This window comes from Cyprinodon variegatus, unplaced genomic scaffold (genome assembly GCF_000732505.1).
Source record: "Cyprinodon variegatus isolate N-32 unplaced genomic scaffold, C_variegatus-1.0 Scaffold206, whole genome shotgun sequence".
Lineage (NCBI taxonomy): Eukaryota > Metazoa > Chordata > Actinopteri > Cyprinodontiformes > Cyprinodontidae > Cyprinodon > Cyprinodon variegatus.
This window is the reverse complement of record NW_015150659.1, coordinates 913,472-934,033: the sequence shown is the minus strand read 5'-3', so window position 1 is coordinate 934,033 and position 20,562 is coordinate 913,472. Positions and strand designations below refer to the sequence as shown.

At 38.2% G+C, this 20,562-nt stretch overlaps 1 protein-coding gene across 1 annotated transcript in view; it reads left to right on the top strand.

Moving 5' to 3' along the window:
• Positions 1-16,005, top strand: part of LOC107088081 (sphingosine kinase 1-like) — a 34,472-nt gene extending 18,467 nt beyond the window's left edge. Inside the window, exons 3-5 of the mRNA XM_015380017.1 lie at positions 6,443-6,537; positions 6,852-6,967; positions 11,164-16,005. Of these exons, the coding sequence (XP_015235503.1) occupies positions 6,443-6,537; positions 6,852-6,967; positions 11,164-12,064 (1,112 nt within the window). The 3' untranslated portion in view covers positions 12,065-16,005. The remainder of the gene's footprint in view (positions 1-6,442; positions 6,538-6,851; positions 6,968-11,163) is intronic.
• Positions 16,006-20,562: the final 4,557 nt, after the last annotated feature.

Below are 20,562 nucleotides of genomic sequence, written 5' to 3'. Positions count from 1 at the left end.
TGGTAAAATCCAAATAGACATTTTCTGGATTTTCTCTCAATAATAAATTTCCGTATTGCCATGTTTTTGCAAAAGCAGGATTTGTGGAACTCATAACTAATGTTTGTCCTGTTGACAGAGTCTCCCACCTGAACTCTGACTTTCTGGAGCTCACCTAAAGTTGCCATTGACTTCTTGATGGTTTCTCTGATTAATGTACTTTAGATGGACGGCTTAGTAGGTTTGCAGTTGCACTCTCTGAGAGGTTTTAATGTTGAGGTTTTCTTTTAAACCCTCCACAGTTTTGCCCTTCATCTGTCTGCTGTCTTCTTTGGTTTTCCTTAGGCTGTTTGTTACCACAATATCTTGCAAACATCTGAGGTCTTCCCAGATCAGCCATATTTGTATTGAGTGGCCTTTATTTGCTGAGTAGGTAATTTCTGACAGTCATTACTTATGGTCAGGTTATATCTATGTTTGTCAAATTAAAAATGGAGCAAAATACAAATCCATGGCAAACATTTTCTTCCAAGAAAAAAAACACAAAAGTCTTAGTTTCTTTCCACCTTACAATTATTCACCACTTGCTGATGATCTATCTTATTGTAGTTGTAATTTGAAAAATTGGTAGGTATTGCCGTACAAACTTACCTTTGGTAGGGACGACCAACAGTTCATAGGTTTGAAAATACCGTCTCTTTTTGAATCAGCTCGGCATTATGCAGCTGGATCTCTCCTGCAGCTCGACGTGAGACGGATTATGACAGCGAAGGCAGCAGAGCGATGGAGCAGAAACTCTGCTTGTGTGGTTTTCTTCTCTTTGAAGAAGCACGCTGGCATGCTCACACATACTTAATGGGCTCCTGGGACCTGAAGGAGGGTCAGCAATGAGCCTAATTACTGAGGCTGACGAACAGGAACATAGATGGACACAAAGCAAGGGGGGTATTACAGGACACTGGTGCTCCAGAGTCCTGGGTGTCAGCATTAATTGTGAGAACTCATCTTAGTCCCTTTTAGTCAGTGGAAGCCTTTTTGATGAGCGTATCAAACTGCTTTTGCCTCAGGATGGACAGGAGGCCTGTGTCATGTTAACCTGCACTTTCACAAGTCCAGCACTTTAAGTCTTTGCCTTGATTTACCTCATGTAAAGCAGAAGACAGTAGCATCTATAGCAAATTGCAGCTTTTAAAAAGAAAAGAACAGAATTTGACCCAGATTTTTTTTTTTTTTTTATCCTTTGTTTATCAAACTCAGTTCTTGCTACTTGTGAAAGATTAGACAGACAGGACAAAAACTGTAATGTGAAAAGCACAACCATGAGCTTCCTTTGCCTTCAGATTTCATTATATGTTTTAAAAGTGATGAAAACAAGAATTTCTTCAACAGAGACTTTAATAGTAAAGTTGGGCCAGAGAAGAATGACTTGCTTGAAAGCAGTGGTGGCTGGTGGAGTTTCTCCAGGGGGGGCTATAAATTCAAAATAGACGTATACAAAAAAAAAAATCAAATGTATACTAAGTTATTATACCAGTATATTTATATGAATGCCAACAACAAAAACTTTATGAAAACACTTCATAAAAAAAACATGATTTCATGCATAGGCTTAACTTTTGAACTTAAATCTTGCCTTTCTGAGGCTTTGTGAAGGCAAATCTTTGTTTTGCATGGTCCAATATTGTGTCACAAACCTAAAAAAAAACAATATGCTACTTTAATAATGGAGAAGCTATTGGTCAGCTTTATACTTTTTTTAATATATGAAAACGTGTTGAGAATGAGTTTATTTACCAGGAACTTTACCGGGAACTATGCAAACTAACACACATCTAGCAAAAATACACAATATTATATTATTTTCCATGTGAATTCCAGATTGTTCTTTCTTCTTTGCCTTTTCTTAAATCGGTTCTACCTTTCTTTACCCATGCTGGGTCAGATCCTGACGTTTGAATAAGGAGGCAGGGAAAGCAGAATAAAGCAACATGCTGTTAGCCAAGCCTTTGTGCTAATAACTAATAACTACCTGATCCGTCCCAGAAGCACAATCCGTCCTGCGCATGCGAGAACAGTTACATGCGGGTTTCCATAAATAATGTAATTATGGTACTAAATGGGGCTGGGTAAAATAATCTATTTATTCGATTCCTTTACATTTTTGCAAAATCGATGTCTAGGGAATGAGATCGATTAGTTTTATAGTGACGCGTGTGACGTTCACATTCAAATGAGCAGGAAAGATGCATTCAAGATGACCTAAAGCCTGATAGCTGCAAATATAGCTAATAGGTTGACTGAAGACATTAACAAATAGGCTGACCAGAAAACACCCTGTAGTTGTTACAGACAATGCTGCAAATATGGTTTGTGCAGTGAAGTTAATGCAGTTCATGCATGTCTGCTGAGTCACGTCTGCTCGCTCGATTAAGGCTTCACCTTTTCACTTTTCACAAACAAGTTTGCACGTTTGAGACAGTTTTGTTCACACCTCAAGTTTAAACTGTCTGATTTACAAGTTTGCACTTTAAGTTTAGTATGACAGGAAAAAAACTATATGCATGAGTATTTTGAAACACAGTTGAACCACTTTCATTATTGTAAAAACAGATCGAATCGAAATGAATCGATTTAGAACTGTATGAATCAAAATCGAATCGATTCAGGACTTTGGCTAAAATTCCCAGCCCTAGTACTAAAACTACTTATTTTTATCCTTAACTCACTAAATAATGCTAATACACATCTTTAAAAAATGTTTTATGACTTTTGTGAGACAATTTTTATGCTTTTTCCATTTTCTTCGTTAAACTGATTCTCTGACGTCTTCATCAGACATGCTCAGAGGAATCCAGCAAAATATGATTAAACCATGTTTATCCGCGTTTTAGTTTTTTCTTTCTTTAGAATACTCACTATATAACATAAGGTTAAAACGAAACGAAAATAGAAAGTTAAAAAAAGACTAGATTTATGTTTAAATCCAAAGCTGAAAAAGTTAGCCGCTGGAAGTAGCGTAGGATCCCATTTCCGTTGCTGATCGAGCAGAGACCACTGATAAAACAGAAAGGATTTCAAAGCATTTATTCTCTCAGGAAATACATTATTAACCTTTAACACATTAGATTTTACTACGCTTACTATTTTTGGGGAGGTCTTTTTACAAAATAAAATCTAGGGCGACCCGAATGTATATCTGGATGCGCATGCGCAAATGAGCTGATTGCGTATGCGCAGAACGGATCGTGCTTCCGGAATGGATAAGTTTGTGACACAACGTTTAACGAGAGTCAATGGGCAAAGATTTTTGCGCCCAAGGGCTGAAATAAGTCACCAATCCGACGAAAAATGGAATTACGCTTCACTAGTCATTAAAGATTAAATATTTATCTTACACATCAAAAAACTATATATAGATATATTTCAAAATATTTAACATTTTAATTTAAAAATAAATTATAAATAATAATAATATTTTTTTTTTTTATGTCTTAATCAGGGTCATTGGGTGTGGGGCGGCGCCCTCTATCGGCCAGCCGCCAGCACTTGAAAAACTTGCCAGAAGTTTAAAATACGTGTTGGATTCTGCAGAAAGACTTTTAAATTGTAGAAATGACAACTAAAGAGTTAAAGGCAGGTCCATCTCAGTAAATTAGATTATTATGGGAAAGTATATTCATTTTATAAAATCAGTTTAAAACACACATAATCCTATGGCCAAACGTATCTTTAAAGGTACAACTATATAAAATGTAACAGAAGTGTGTATCTATTGCAGATATCATGGCTGAAAGAGGCCCGCCAGGAAGCTTGAGAGGATTGTTACTTAATGTTCATTTCAGAGTTTTAGTCAAATTTCACAAGGTGTGGACTTCTGCTGGTGTCACACTGGTTTAACCAGAATATGGACCGTTGCCATGTCGTGCCTTTTGTTAAGCCAGTTCAGAACAAGAGGAAAAGTCCGATGCATCATAGCTTGGCAAGGAAGGAAAAAGTCATGACTGTTGCTCTGTGGCTTAATGTCCTATTTCATATAGAAGTTAATCTAGGTTTTTATTTAGGAATCAAGGTACCAGAGTGCAAAGAAAGAGCAGAGAAGCAGATAATCCAAGTTCTGTGAAGCCCAGTAGGAGACCTTCACATATTGCAATGATTTAAAGTAAAAATGAATGGATGCAGTTTATAAGGCTGATTCCAATGCCGATTATCTTTTCATCGGTCTAACGGATCCCTGGATGTGTGCTGCTGATATTTCAGGCCAGTATTGGTTTGTTTTCCTCTATTTACATGATAGAAATCAGAAGGATACAACTGCTGCAGAAGTCTTATTGTGATCAAAAAGAGAAACATTTATTAACAAATTTAAAACAAAACATTAAAAATGGATCGGAGCTGAAACAATTAATCAAATGAACCATGATTAATCAATTAGCAAAATATTTGTCAACTAATTTAGTAATTGATTAATCATTAACTGGAGTATAGAGACTGTAATACATGCCTTTACCTGACAGAGTGACCCACTTAAAGCAGTAACTTTACCAAAATTGTAAAAAAAATAAATAAATAAACATTTTGCAGTTAAGAATAAAAAAAACATTTTCGTCCATCAATATGCTCTATCCAGAATTCCTCAAGTGGAAAAGTTTTAGTTTACCTGGTTTAATTTTGTAAAAAGTCTTCTTTTAGGAACATTTGTCTATCCAATTATAGATCAATTAATCAAAAAAAGAATGGACAGATTAATGGATTTGCAAAATAATCATTATTTGCAGCCCTACAATGAATAGAAAATGGAAGGAGCTGCAATGCGTACGCTTCACCTAATCTCTAGGCATGGCTGCTAAATGCATGAATGAAGCTACAAAGCATTTATCGACCAATACCAACAAAATAAAAAAGAATATCAGCCGGACAACGATGTCAGATTTGCCTACGGGTATGCTAGTCCCGTTTAGCGCTTTAGTTTTGAACGAAAAATGCTCTTTAAACTACCGTTGTACCCCTTTAGTACTGTACAAAAAAAAACAATTAAAGATCAGATAGCTATATTAAAAAAGCACCGAAAAGGAAGTAATAAATTAGTTTTTTTGTACATGACTAAAGGGATACATGCCTGTTGAGTTTAAAGTATATTTTTCGTACAAATCTAGAGGGATAAATGGGTATTTACTAAAGGCATGCTGGTTTGAAGGGGTATGCTGATCTGACAGGACACAGGCATGCAATCTAGCAACCCAGTCTCATGGGAAAATGTACGTTGGTCCACACTGCAAAAGAAATGTAACAGTACCACAAAAAAATGGCCATTAATGTACCTCCACTACGTTTTGCAGTGTGGACCAACGTAGTCGATGTACATTTTCCCAAGAGACTGGGTTGAATCTAGAAGCATGGAGGCCTGCTTTCAAAGCAACCTGGGCTTTTATTATATATCAGCAGAGCTAGAGGCTGATTTCCAACTTGTATGGATGCAGTGATTCATGCAAATAAAGGCCTTAAACTTACATATATTTACCAGTACATGGATATACTTTTCAGTGGGGAGAGATTTCTTCATTTAAAAAACAACTTTCTTTCTTTTTCTAGTTTTAAAATCTGACCAGAAGATTTTTGTAAATATGATTAAAAACCTATAAAAAAAAAAATCAAAATAAGATCTTTTACTTTACACAGACTTTATGTTTGGTTTTCTATTGACCTTTTCAATAAATAAGAATCTGAGAAGTAAACCATCACTCTTGCAGGTCAGAAATGTTGAGTCAGCTGTGCAGTGCAGTTACTCCTGTCAACACAGCCCTGCATCACCAGCAGTAGTGCGTCCAGCTCGCAGCCAGCATAGGAGTATGAAGGTCTGGGGGCCATGTAGAGGCTGGGAAAGTAAAAGAAGAGTGTTGATCAATACTTCAGGAGGAATATTTTCCATCATAGTGGCTGCACATCCGTGCCTCTCAGCTGCGTGTCGGCCGTCCCTTCCTCTCTAAAGCTGTTTCTATTTTCCACACGCGACTACACAGGGGAGTCTCGTCTGGCAGGGCTAGATTTTAATGCTGGCAGGATGAGCCCACAGAGACCTTCAGTGCAGGGACCAGCTCAAGGACACAGCCAACAAAACTAGGCTGAACAAATAGTCAACTTCTTTACCAGCACATTTAACAAAATGCGACCACATGCTCCCCACTCGCTCTGTCACAGATGTTTGCAGGCTGGCTAAGCTGGCTGGGAGCCGCTGAGTAGCCTCTGGATGAGCTAATGTGATATGTCTGCTCCAATAAGAGGAAATTGAATCCCTTTTCTGCCTAATCTCCCTGATCCCCCCTCCAGAGCCTGCAGCAATGACAGGAACATGTCTTTTTCTCTGCCTTTTACCCATTTTTATCATCACTTTGTCACCTTGTCCTACATTCTGCTGGGTTTTCTGCTTTGTCTTGCAGTTTACTTTAACATTTCTTCTCTTTATTAGAGCACCAGAACCACGCAAGAGAGCTGGTGAGGAAGGCTGACCTGTCGCAGTGGGACGCACTGGTTATCATGTCTGGTGACGGGCTGCTGTTTGAGGTACAGCACTTTTCTGCACATTAATGCTAAAGATTCATTATCAGTGGGTCTTGGATCAGCCTTATAACTCAGGTTTCTATTTTCAGCCATTATTGGAATAGGGATATTAAATTTTAATTTATCGAACATAATAAAGGAGATCAGGTGGTGGGGTTGCTGCTTAAAAAAACCCACTGCAGTCATCCAGAAATTATTTTTGTCCTCAGCCGTAGTACCATCTGGTCACCCTGGAAATGTAATACTACCAGATAAGAAAAACGTCTTAGTTTGGAACCAAAGCTCATATTTTTGTCGTTTTTTTCCTGTTTTCTCAGGTGATAAATGGTTTGATGGAGCGTGAAGATTGGCAGCAAGCCATCCAGACTCCTTTAGGTATCCTACCAGGTGGCTCTGGCAATGCCCTGGCCGCGTCCGTCCACCACTACTCGCAGTGAGTCCATCTTTTAATGAGTCATTTAAATGCAAAGGCTAACAGGGCTAAAGCTGGTCCCTTTTTAGTTTATAAAAGACATTTATCTCCTTCCTTTGTAATTATAGTAAAGGCTGACTGGGCTTATTGTTCCTCAGGGGGGGGGAGCTGCTGGGACTGTTCTGCTGTGCAGCAGAAGTTCATTTCTGGTTGCATAAACTCTCAAAGCAATGATGTAAGAGGTTTAGAAATTCACGCTTTATGTTGACCCAGCACATGTCCAGGTTTTCATCCCCGTCTGCTGACTGGATGTTGGCAGAATTTCACAGAAGCATCACTGATGTGCAAAAATCTCCTGAGTACATCTGCTTTATGGGATGTTAGGGCACTGGATGTGTCCAAAACAACTAAGATTTGCCAATCTATGGATCTTATAATTTGGATGAATATTTGTTTTTTCAGATACATAGTTTATGTGTCAATAAGAGGAAGACATGTCATAGGAAAACAAGACTACAGCATTTAACATGCAGAATACCACATTTGTGTTCCACTGTCTCAGAACTGAGAAAACTGGTTTAAATGTCTCAAGAATGACCAAATTAAAAGATTAGTTGAGCTCACAAAGCACCTTTAAAGCTTTGTTTTGTGAATTAAAATGTACCCTTCTCCAAATATATTCCTGGATCTAATAACAGTACAGATGGGTTTCTGTATTTTTTGATTAATTTGGATATGGATTATCTGATCGCCCATACAACATTGAACCTGAACGATAACTGACATCAGTTGATCTTTATATGTGAGAAAATAAAAAAGACAATGAGGCATTCCCTTTGATAAAGAACCCTGTCCTGATCCAGCAGAACACTTTGAATCACACACTCTTAGTTTTATTGTATTATTCTAAACAGACACATGGAATGACTGAGATGTCTAGCCTGATATCTGCTTTTATTTTATTTTCACACAGGGCAACAACTGTCCATTATCTTTGAGCTCTGCCCATGTTTTTAGATTTTTAGCATGATCTGTTTAGTCTTTAGAAAAATTTGTCAAACCAGTAAATTCCTTCCTAATTCAGTTTAGTTTGTGCCAGTTCCCAGCAAATCTCATCTCAAGGCACTTTACTAAACAAAAGGCGATTAATTCCACTCCATTACCACTAATGCAATAAAGCAAAAGAAACCACAGCCACTTCCAGATGAAGTTGGGTTTGGATGTAGCCCACCAAACCAATGTCTTTGTCGGATAAAGGGCAGATTATACTTCTACAACCGCACACATCAAAAAATGTCGCTTGGGTCTGGTTGCGATTCAGTTTTGCTGGCATGCTTCTGCCCCGTTGATCTGGAATTTCTAGGGATGCACAGCAGTTTTCCGCCAAAGCGCAAGGGGAGCCTATTCGAGAACTTCAAAGGATGGTCATGAGAACTTCAGCGGCGCTGGCAGGAGTGTTTATCTTCCAAAACAACAATGAATGGTGCGTCTGCAAGATATCACGGTCACAGAGATCGATTTAGTGTTGCTAGACATCAAAGAGGAACAGGTTCTGTTAATGGAGTCTGCAAAAAGACAAGGGAGGACGCGTAGGTTGTCCATTGTTGTTGTTCCTCGGTTTTTAAAAATGGAGTGCCCCGGCACCGAATCGAGAAGGACGACCACACAGACAGCGTACCAAGGATCAATCACAGCTGCTTTTTGTCTGCGCACTGCCGCTTAAGGTTTGCGTGGGTTCGTGACCGCCCAATGCATAGTCAGGATTTTTTTGAGGTGTGCAACAACGGTTGCAGAACCTCTGTGCGGGGGGCGTGGTTTCCCACAGAGACAGGTTTGACGGTTGCAGAGGCTATGCGTCAGAGACATAAATTGGCCTTAAGGGATCCTGCCCAGACCAAGTGGCAGCAAAAACAGTATTTAATCAAACCTGTTCCAACAGAGTGAAGGTTTGAAGTCTTTCTTTAGAGCGGCTCTGTTTGGAAACCATTATTATTTCAAACTGGCATGTTTGCACATAAGAAACAGACTCCCCTCTCCTTTAACCTGCATGCACTTAAAAACAATGGTAGACTTCAGAGTTGCTGTTGTGCTACAGAAGCTCTTCATTGTGGATTTTAGTCCAAGACGTTTTGCTTCTCTGTTGTGTTTGGTAGATTAATTCCTCTTTTCTCTCTCTTGGGTTCGTTGTTAAGCCTTAACCCACCCCTTACTGATGTTGCATAGGTATTAGCTTTCTAGATGGAAATCATCTTTAATGAAACCTAGAATAATACAGATTATGCAAAAATCTCTCTCCTCCCCAAAAGCAGAAATTGTGTCAAATTGAAATAGATGTGTATGCCAGTTAAAACAGACTAAATAAGTCTAAATGAGTCTACTGCTACATCCGCTGGTGCTTCTGGTTCCATTGGAAATTTTTTTATTCTAGGCTAATGCATCTATTGGCATCTGGCATGATGCATTTTTGGGAATCTTGCTTGCAAGGTAATCTTTGACGCCATGTGGAAGCTGCCTGTACTGTTCTGATCAAAAATTACTTGGCATCGCAAAACTCTTTACAAATCAATCAGGGATAGCATTAAAATAAAATGAAACCATATTTAACATAATAGATTTGATCTATTATTGGTAAAACTAATGTTCATTCCTAATAATTTCATTTTGCAAGAAGAAACAACATATATAAAACAGAGATACCAACAATAATTCTACTATAACCAAGAGGGAATGCTTTATGAATAAGAAATTTAATGATCATAATGTAGTTTTAGTTCATTAAAAGCTGACCTAAGCTTCCTTGTCCCTCTGAGGCTTAAAAGAGATTAATTCAAAGTGCTTTAACCAGATTTGTTCCATCATCTTCTAACACCAAAACAGCTAACAGAGTGCCTACTTTGCGGTCCAGATACAATTTTAAACAGACCTCAACTTTGGTTCCTGTGCTTCCTCAGTCGTTCGTAGAAGCTTAGCAGACTGGGAAGTATCTGCACAGCAGCTGTACACTGTCGGAAAAGTCAGTTGGAGGCACAAACTCTCCTGGCAGGTAATTTTTGATTCTGACCCAGAGAATATTATAAAAAAAAAGGCCCAAAAACGATAATTTGCAGCAAAAAGTATAAGAACTGAATTTTACAAGCTAATCAGGATTCAACTCTGACTAATGTGGACAAAGCTTCTTGCACATCCTCTGGTTGTGTTTCTCTTGACTAAGCTATATTGGAGACAATTATATAATGATAAATAATTGAACTTTATTGATCTCACACTGGAGAAATTGACCTTTGCATTTAACCCATCCCCTTGGGGAGCAGTGGGCTGCCACTGTGTGGCGCCCAGGGAGCAGTGTGGGGTTAAGGGCCTTTTCTGAGCATGATACCTGGAAGTAGTCGTTACCGTTTAATCTGTAGAGTCTAACATAGAAATTTGGAAGCTGTCTGTGGAGATAGTAGTTATTCTTGTAAAAGGTCAAAAGGTACCTCGGCTACTTGGGTGCGGTAGTTCAAAATAATAGTATTCCTAAATGCAAAATCCTAATTTCCTCTGTAAGTGTGGCATATTTATTGTACTAAGAAAACGAGGCTGTTCAGTTGTTTTTCTGCCTGAGATAGAGAACTAAATCATACAATATCTCTTCTTTGATCAATTCAGAATATGTTTAGTTTAATTGAAAAAATACCTTAAACATATTTTTCACCGTAAGGAATATTTTCTTTTGGTAACAATTAGTGTTGCGCCGATGCCATTTTTTGGCCCCAATACCTGGCTGTGCAGTATTGGCCGATACCGATACCATCTGTTTGAAATTGATGTGTGTGTGTATATATGAAAAACTGCATACTACTTGGATGTAAAATAATTGCCATTATGGCTTAGTGAAGCAAAACGACTAATACAAAGTGAATCCAGTAGAACTTTTTATTGCCTAACTGGATGGGTGACAGTAATTTAATAAACTTTAGGCTCTCAAAATGGTATCGTTGCCCCATTTGTTGGTACTCGCCGATACCGATACCACCAATTTAGTGCTGGATCGGGGCCCCGCCCGATACTGGTATCGGTGCAACACTAGTAACAATAGTGGTTAAATGGTTTTTCTTTGTTTAGTTTAGTCTTTACATAGTTGAATAAGGCGATGCTAAATAAGATATCTGCATTATTGCATATTGGCATTGCTGTATTACCTTTTTTTAATTGTTTTTTTTTGTAATGATCAACAGATCGCCTCCAGCCTGGAACGAGGAGCTGCTCCTGAGCTGTGGATTCATGCTGTGCAAAGGTCTAGTTAGCTCCCTTGACTTGGTGTCCGTCCATTTGGCCTCCAGACAGCGTCTGTTCTCCTTCCTCTCCTTGGCTTGGGGCTTCGTGGCAGATGTAGATATCGAGAGCGAGAAGTATCGTCATGTGGGAGCTATCCGCTTCCTGATGGGCACCCTGGTGCGTCTGGCCTCCCTCAGAGTATATCAGGGCAGGTTGGCGTACTTACCTGCTAAAGAAACCCTGAAACCTCCAAAAGGGAGTGGGAAGGACCCTCCGTCCACCCCTAAAAAGCCCTCTCTCTGTTCATCCCTACCTTGTCACCTCCTTCCAAATGCTTCGCCAAAGAAGAGCTCTCTCAAAAATTGCATTGATACGAACCTAAACCAAAACTCCATCACCAAATCCTCCAATGTCATCACCAACACCATTCTTGAGCCACACAGAAACAACAAAACTGCATCGCCTGTAGATTCTCTCCTCCCCAGCCTAGACCAGCCGGTCCCTGACAACTGGACCGTGGTCAATGAAGAGGACTTTGTTTTGGTGTTGGCTATTTACCAGTCCCACCTGGCTGAGGACCTGTGGACGGTTCCTGGAGCGATGGCAGACGATGGTCTGATTCATCTGTTTTATGTGACCGCAGGAATATCCCGGCCTGCCCTCTTGCGTCTCTTCCTCGCCATGGAGAAAGGTTCCCACTTAGCGTGCGGTTGCCCCTACCTTGTGTATGAAAAAGTGAGGGCCCTGAGATTAGAGCCCATTTCACAACAGGGCATGATCACCGTCGATGGAGAGGTGGTGGAATACGGCCCTATTCAGGCTCAGGTCCACCCCGGAATGGCTAAACTTATATGCGGATGAACTTGTGCTTTACTCTATAGTTCTAGTTTGGCCTTTTAATCTTAGTATCAGATTTTTTTTACGTATGCTGTCTTCTCAAAAGTGCCAAAGACAAAGTATCAGCCTTTGGAAATTCCTTTATTTTTCTACAGAGACAACTTGTCCTATTTTTATGGACTTCCTAGTCCCATGTCCTTCTCTCTCAGTGTTTAGATTCAGGGTCAAAGCCAAGGAGGATTGCTCTTACTTCCGGCTGTTTCAGGCTTAGGGAAATGAGAAGAGAATGTGTGTCTATGTGCATACAAAAAGCCTGATCTTTATGCATTTTTGTGCATTCTTAACTTTGTGTATATGTGAGACGCTGCATGAGGGGCTTCAGCAGTACAGTGGCAACATAGGGCAGTCTGTGTGTCGGATCTCATAAGCATGACACATGAAGAGAAGCATGTTTTTTCTTTCCTGGGAGACTTCTGGAGAAACTCGCCTTTTGGTTGAACCACTGTATCACTACAGGCAATCAATCCCCCACCCCCTGACGGGCCGCCACCCCGATAACACAGCCTGCACATCAGCTTAGAAAAAAAACACAGAAGATAGAAATCCTCAGAGGATTTAGCCTTGACAGATTTTTAATCTCTCCATAGTTTACATGAAGAAAAAAAACAACTTAACTTCAGATTTGCTCATGTTAGAGCCCCAGCCTTACCTTCCTATATGACAGACATCGTTTTACCAGCTTACACTACACCTTCACCTCTCTTATCCATTTCCTGTACCCTGTTTCATCTCTAACCATCATTAACCCATAGGAATTGCCTCCACTCATACACTTTCTTTCCCCCTTCCCCCCCACCTCTTCCTATGCTCAGATCCTCACATACACACACATTCCCTCACATCTCTGCAGCACTTAGCGAGGGGGAGGGGCGCGATCCACTACTGTGCAAATGATCCCCTCTCTTGCCATCTTAAGATTGTACTCTTGCTCCTCTGCAATGGTTAAAGGACCCTAAGCACCTAATGTGTCTTTAATATTCGGGTTTACATCAGTTAAAGTACGCTAAATAGAAAGTCCTTTTTCTCTTAATTACGTGAAACCTCTTAGTTGAGATTTCAAACTCATATTAGGCTGGTTAAAGCACACTCGACTGGATAAAGTGCAGATTTAGGCGAGCCCTGTTAGAGCTGCATATAGAGAGAGATGTGTGTTATATAGATACTAAAGGGAGGCAGGTGGTTTGCTCTTCAGTGTGGCCTCCTCTGTACATGTTGGTGCCGTGGATCAATTAGTGCGCTGGAGCAGAGGAGAGTGCAAATGTTAGCATTATCATCAGGACACAACACATGCACACTGCAAGTTAACCTGGAGCTGCAGCACCACTGTGCAGCTGAGGTGTGTCATAACCATTTTAGCAGGTTTTCCCTTAACTGTACAACAATTTATGTCCTGAAATTTTACAATAATAATAATGTAATTGAAAGTTTATAGATCTCACACTGAAGAAATTTACCTTTGAATTTACCCCATCCCCTTGGGGAGCAGTGGGCTGCCATTGTGTGGCGCTCAGGGAGCAGTGTGGGGTTAAGGGTCTTGCTCAGGGACCCAGGGTGCAGGCGATTGAAACGGGTACTGTTCATTAAGCAACCAAAGTGCTGATATCTAACATTTTTTAGGTAAACTATCATTGAGAGTGAAAATAGCAGATGCTTTGAGCTTTTAGGACACCTAATATTTAGCTGTGTTCTTCTGTATCTGGTGAAGGACCTCCTAGCGACCAGATTCTACCGGATAGAGCAAAAAAACGATGATGAATAAATCCTCTCAAGGGACTGTCAAACGTTATTTGGTATTCGTGGCGAGCCAGCTGGAGATGTCAATTAAATTCTTGCAAACTGCTGTGTGTGCTTATGCAATAAGGTATAAATTTGCCTCAAACTCTTTTGCTTCTGTCGCATTATAACCACAATGTGTAGAAGTGTTAGAAAGAAGTTTGATGTTATAAAGAGGATAGAAAACGATACAGCTTTCAATTCATGTGGAAAGATTTGTATTTTTTTAATTTACATGTGAGTTCTGCAAACCTGAATATCAGTAATTATTTAAGAATTCCAGAAAAACATTTAAAAGATCCCAACTCGCCTCAGTCATCTGGAGAAAGGTTAACTTTTAATCCAATTTCTCGAATTTTAGCAGAACTGAGCATAAGGGTGCTTTAAACAGGATCCAACGAACATTTTTGCCTTTATTTATATACTCCTTAACACCGTTTTTTTTTCTTCTTTTTTTTTTTTTTTGTTTTACGATAAAAAGACTCTAAACATAACATCTCATGTTTATTTCATAGTATTATACTTTTCATCTTTTTGTTCAGCTATTGTCACGCTCATCACACTTCCAGACATGCTATTTCTGTTTCAGGCATTTGTAGGTTAAAGCATGAGGAAATCATATGTTTTTTGTCGATCAACTCTTAAAGTTTGTATGAGGTACTGCAGGTTTAAAAAGTAGGAGTTTATGGGGATCAGAGGCGGATTATTCACAGCCCAAATGAGATAATGTCTTCATTTTCACCTCATTTTAAAGCTTACTTTAGATTAGGTCAGTGGATCCTCTTCCACAGCTTTTGCATAATGTCAGATTTTATGTTGATTATTATTTATGATTGATATTTGATTAGCTGTTACGCAAATGCTATAACAGCGGTACGCATGTGGGATTTTTTTTACATGTCCATAGTGATCAAATTATGTATTTTACAGTGTTAATTAGAGCTATGCTAAATACTTTATTTACCAAAGCTGGCTGAGGTGTGGTAAATAAGCTGTAGTGTGGTGGGAAAATTCAATTACTCTATTTAGAGAAGGTGGCACTCTAGACAAAACCCCTCTAAAGAGTATTTGCCAACAAATTTCTGTTAACTAGCTTTTAATAAAAAAAAAAAATGTGGATATTTAGGAAAACGTTTTACTTCTAAAATCTCTATTAGCCAGCCTGAGCAGTAAATGCAATTGTTTTAATGGACATGTTTCCAAATTGAACTTAGTTTTTCAAAGGAAAAATAATCCCTTGTCTCTAGGCAACTCCATAAAGTCTGTAATGTCGTTATATGTCCCTATTCCATGACTCAATTTTACATTCCAAAGTCTTTACTAATACTTCACAAAAGTCATGGTCATGCAACCCATGCCCAATATACGACACGCTCCATCATTATTCTGTTAGTTACCAGTCTCCTAGGAATGCATGTCCTGTCCTATCCTGTCCTGTACTGACCTGAAATTCCAGCTTGATCTAAGTATCTGATGTATGAAGTCAAGATGAGCTATGCAAATGCCTTGTCATGGTTGCAGATATTTGAAGTAAGACTTCCCCCTGCTGGCCCATGGGAAAACATAAAGCGACGGCTTTATTTTGAATTTTCTCTTCTGTTACACATTGTCTCCTCATCCTGCCACCTGTTCCCTTCTTTTTTTATTCTTAAAAATTAGCATAAGCTCAAATAGTAAAGACTTGAAATTGTTCATGTTTAATTGCATCCAGCTTATTGTATTGTAAACAAATTACTTGATTCTTGCAAGTACCGTAATAAAGAAGGGTAATGGCATAGGACTACTGTTAATTTATGGTTCAAAACTGTTCAGTTACTCCACTGACTGTTGTTAGTTTTTATACACATTTTTGATACCCTTATTTGATTTTTTTAAAGACTGGAGGGAAAAAACTCTTTTTTTTTTATTAAACTGTAAAAACAAAATGTCATATCTTACTATTGTAGTCATTGCTAGTCAGAGATTTGCTGTAAAAATGCAGAAAGGGGACAAACATTTTTCTTATTTATTGCTTTTAATGTGCAGATAGAAGCTTGTGCTTAGAATATTACATTGATGGTTTCGTGGAATCAGTCTTGGTGTGTGTTATACTGTTTTGTAAATTGCGTGCCACTTTTTTGCAGCTTTTTTTTTTAACAAAGTGGAAATACAGGAAAGTAGTTCAGTGCCTTAAACTCTACACATGACAGCAGTTACATAATGCACAGATGTAAAGGCTATGACTTGCACAAGGTACGAATACGATACAAACACAAACAGTATGAGTGTGTGATTTGGGGTTGATTACCAGCCGCACATCATGTTTTTATTTTATCCTTTTGTAGCTTTTTTTTTTAAAGATCAATAAAAAATAATTTGAAAAATGTAATTTGTTTTTTTTTTCTTCTGTTGAGAATAAAGTATCCTAATAATGTTGTCTTAATTACTGTAAACACATCCCAAATATCCCTTCAAACTTTAAAGGTAAGGATCTTTTATTTCCGGGTGAATCATTTAAAGAACTGGTCCTCCTAGTTGTCGATCACTCCTGTGATATTTTTACGTAAGGCCGTCCTACATGCTTTTCCGTTATAGCTATCTTTTTCTGTGCATGTGCACTTTCAGGCGTATATCTGGGATGAGCTACGGTTGCAGTCGTTGAAATTCACCTTTCTCTCAGCAGTTCTTTAAAAATTGCAGAGGGTCGTGAGAGGAAAAAAAGTATCTACTAAGAGTATGAGAACAAGAAGATGCAGATATATCCCAGAATGCTTTGTGCAGAGAGCTCTCCACACAAAGCATTATGGGAGTGGCGACTAATAAAGATGGTGCAGGCACCGCGCAGTGAAGGAGGAGTTAGGTGACCAAAGGAGCAAAAAGCAGTGATCATCTGTCCTAACGGTAAGTTAACTGAGTTCGCTATAAAGTCCACTATATATTCTCCCGCTCTACATAGTGATTGAGGTATTTATGGGTTAGAGCAGATGTTCGGGAACAGTAAGATTATACAAGCTATGAAAACAGCAACTTTTAAACAGGGCGTGCACAGGGAGAAATGGGCTCATGCATGCTCCCGCACCTGCATTTTTTTTTTTTTAAAGAGGGTGGGTCTTTTAAAAAATTTGCGAAAATCCTCCACAATACCTTTAAAAAGCCTGAAATCTTTGTATAAGAAAACTGTATTGACATGGCTCAAGGTTCACGCTCTGACATCTCTAAAATGAAAATAAGACTTTTTAGCATTTATATGTGTTAGAAAATATCTTTAGTTAAATATTTTTTTCTTAAGACTGTAACCGATACGTAACGCTTTACTCTTGAAGTGCATCCTGAATATTTATGGATTTATTTCAAAAGGTTCAACCTTTTAGTTAAGCAAGCAGTGAAAAATAATTATTAATAGTGATCCAATAAATATACATTTTATGGTAATATCTTTTTTTATGTATTTGAGGGAAAATTCATTATTTAAAAAGACACATTGGTGATAACTGATAATATATGATCGGTGTTAATACTGGTGTACCCCAAGGCTATGTTATTGGCCAACTTTCCTTTTAGTTTAAATATTAAAAAAAGGTTTCTTGGTGCAGCTTTTTTATATGTATGCCCACCAGATGGATTAATCTGTAGCTAATAAGAATGTTTAATCTGTTTCATAAAACTGTCCCAATGTTTGGAGTCAACATGATGAGATGAGTAAACCCAGCCTCAGAAAATAAAAACCCTGCTTAGGCGACCTTATTCCTACACAATTAACTGGGTGCTGCTAATTCAGCAGTCTAAAACTTTAAGAAGTGTCCCCTGCACTACACACCTGAATCCAATTGATAAAAGACCTCACTAACATGCAGTCACACTGTGCTGAGCTCTTCTAATGGGCTAATTGGGCCCAGGTGTGTTGAAGCGCAGCTGCATCTTAAAGACTGGATTGTGACATCACTGTTTTAAGGCTTTCAAGGTTATCAAAGCCATGGAGTTACAAATACAATTATTGGTCCTAATATACAGGCTCTTTAATACTGAACATATATTACCCACTCCTGGTTATAAGTCCCGTACAATGAGAAAATTAAGCAACTAGCAACAGTCTACCAAATATGTGATTTGAACAGTTTTTCTTGTATTTCAAATAACTTCATAACCTCTTGGTCAAATGCTGCAGAATAATACAGCTGTAACTTTTATGCAGCACATAATCAAGAAGACAGGATTGGCAGGAAGCTTATTAAATATTTTCACTATTATGTATTTGAAAACTGACTCTGGTGGACTTTTATTACATTTGTAAATGTATGGAATTGCATTTTAAGTCAAAAATACAATTCAGATTAAGGGTTGGAAAAACAAAACAAAAAATAAACATAAGACCTATTGCTGATTTGGAGCTTGAAAGTCTTTTAATCTTTAGATTTCCAGCTATCAGTGAAGCAAACCAATAAACAAATTATTTTTTTCATCATCCTTTTCCAAACTATTCAAGTTGTTAAATTTGATGGAAAACTTTCAAAGCTTCCTTTCAAGCCTTAACCCAAATCTAAACCTTTATTAAGCCATTAGAACCATCATGTTCTAAATCTGCCTGTATGTTTATTGTACCGGTAAGTTGATGGCAGAAGTTAACCTCCATCCCAGTCTTTAACAGGCTCAACAACAGGATAATTCAGTAGCTATTTGCCAGGATGAAACCCCAACTAAATTAATCACAAGCCTTCTAAAACAATATCCTCTAGAAAATCAAATGCAAGTTTTTGGCCACAATGCACGGCTTTAACAGTTTATCAACAAAAAAAACCCTAATGCCATCTATTGAATGCGATAGTGGAGGGTGGGGGATTTTTCATATATGTGTAGAGTTTGAAATCTTCTGGAGATTCACCAGGTAAACTTCAGTCAACCTTCAAACTGACTGATAATAAGTGAGTAGGAAGGTTCATGAGGTTGAGCAAGCCTTTAGCACCAACTCCACAGTAAAGCCTTAAACTAAATAAAACAATCAACTGAAAGCAGTTGATTGGTTTGAGGCTGTGTTTAGGAGCTGAGTTCAAGTTTCAAATAGAAAATTAGAAAATTCTCCATTTCTAGAATGACTCAGGTGTAGTTTGATGGTGGCAAATGACTCTTCTAACATTAATTATGAATTGCAATTTCCTCCAAAACCGTGTCTATAAAGAAACAGATAATAAATTTGGTAAATAAATCTCACGCTGTTATAATTTTGGATAAATTAAAACCAGAAACCTGAAGGTTTAAGGCAGAGAAGTGCACTTTATTTCTCTCTCCACCAGAGGACGCCAAAATCCTACATTTAAACATTCCACTCGCTTTACTGTAGATTGTATTTGATGGAAGTAATAAAGTAACTATATGGGGCTGTCTCTTTTGATAGTCTGGTATTGTAACTTTTGTACTACTCTACTTTAGGAGCAAATGTTGTTTTCTTTCTGTATATTCTGATAATCTGAGCTCATAAAACCAGAAGAATCCACCAGATGGCACCATAGCCTCAGTCCTTCTGTGTGTTTTTATATAAGCTTTGCATGTATGAGTGTCTGCATGAAATATAATGAGTCCCAGAAGATGTTTGAAAGGATGCACAAGATATGTTCCAAAGGAAGCTGCAGGTCATCTCTGTGTCCTGTGTGTCTTTTTTTTTTTTTTTGCAGTTTCCTGGACTGGCACTGACATCTAAAAACCATAAACACCAAAGTCAATGTAAGTTTATAACAACTCCTGTTTTAATCCTGAAAATAAATGACAACAGCTGTAATACCATGACATTGTCTGCCATGATGTGGGGAATATCTGGGTGCTGCATGAATGAGATGATCATGGTCATGTTTACCATTTGGACAGTAGCTAAAAGCACCAGTAAGTCAGAAAGATGCAAAAAAGACTTTGTTTATAATTTCATATTTGAATGCATGCTTCTACTTTTCATTCTCAGGTTTTCTATCTCCCAAAATGTTTTTTTTTTCTCCCAGATAACCATTAGAATCCTATACGTGCATACATATGCACAGGAATTTCTATCTTTTCATTGAGTTTCAAACAGCCTCTGGCAACAACTAAATGTAAAACATGATTTCTATTATAGGTGTGAGCTGAATTTTAAAAACAAAAAACCTCTGTGTTTGTTTCAGATGTTATACTTACAATAATCAGATAAATCTGAGCATCTAAGCATCAATCAAGTAAATATAAAGATCATTAGATGTAGAAATTGTTCAAATGGGGCAAGATGTTCAGTTGGAGTGAATCTTGCTGTTCTGCAGTGCCAGTCTGAGATTAATTGCTTTGTTGAATTCACTTTTTTCTCCTTGACAAATAAAGCCATTTAGAAAATCTCTTATTCCCACTGTGCTCCTTAAGCCCTTTCCTTCCATTTTTTTTTTTAAAACTTTCCATTCTATCCTTAACCTTTTCTGACAGGACTAATTAAAGGCCTTTCTGACAATCAGCTGGATGCCATAAGAGTAAGTGAACCACGGTATGGTGAGTTAGATGTAAAATTGTTTGACTTTCCATGACCTTCCTCTGCCATTTTACAAATTATATTTGTAGAAATGTCATTTTTAGACTCCTAGTTAATGTGTTCTCGATCCTTTACAATGTTCTCATGAATATGAAGAATATGAAAATAATTTAACAATATAATCATTCACATCCATAGCAGAGGGATTCAGTGTGGAGGCGGAAGGAAGGAAGGA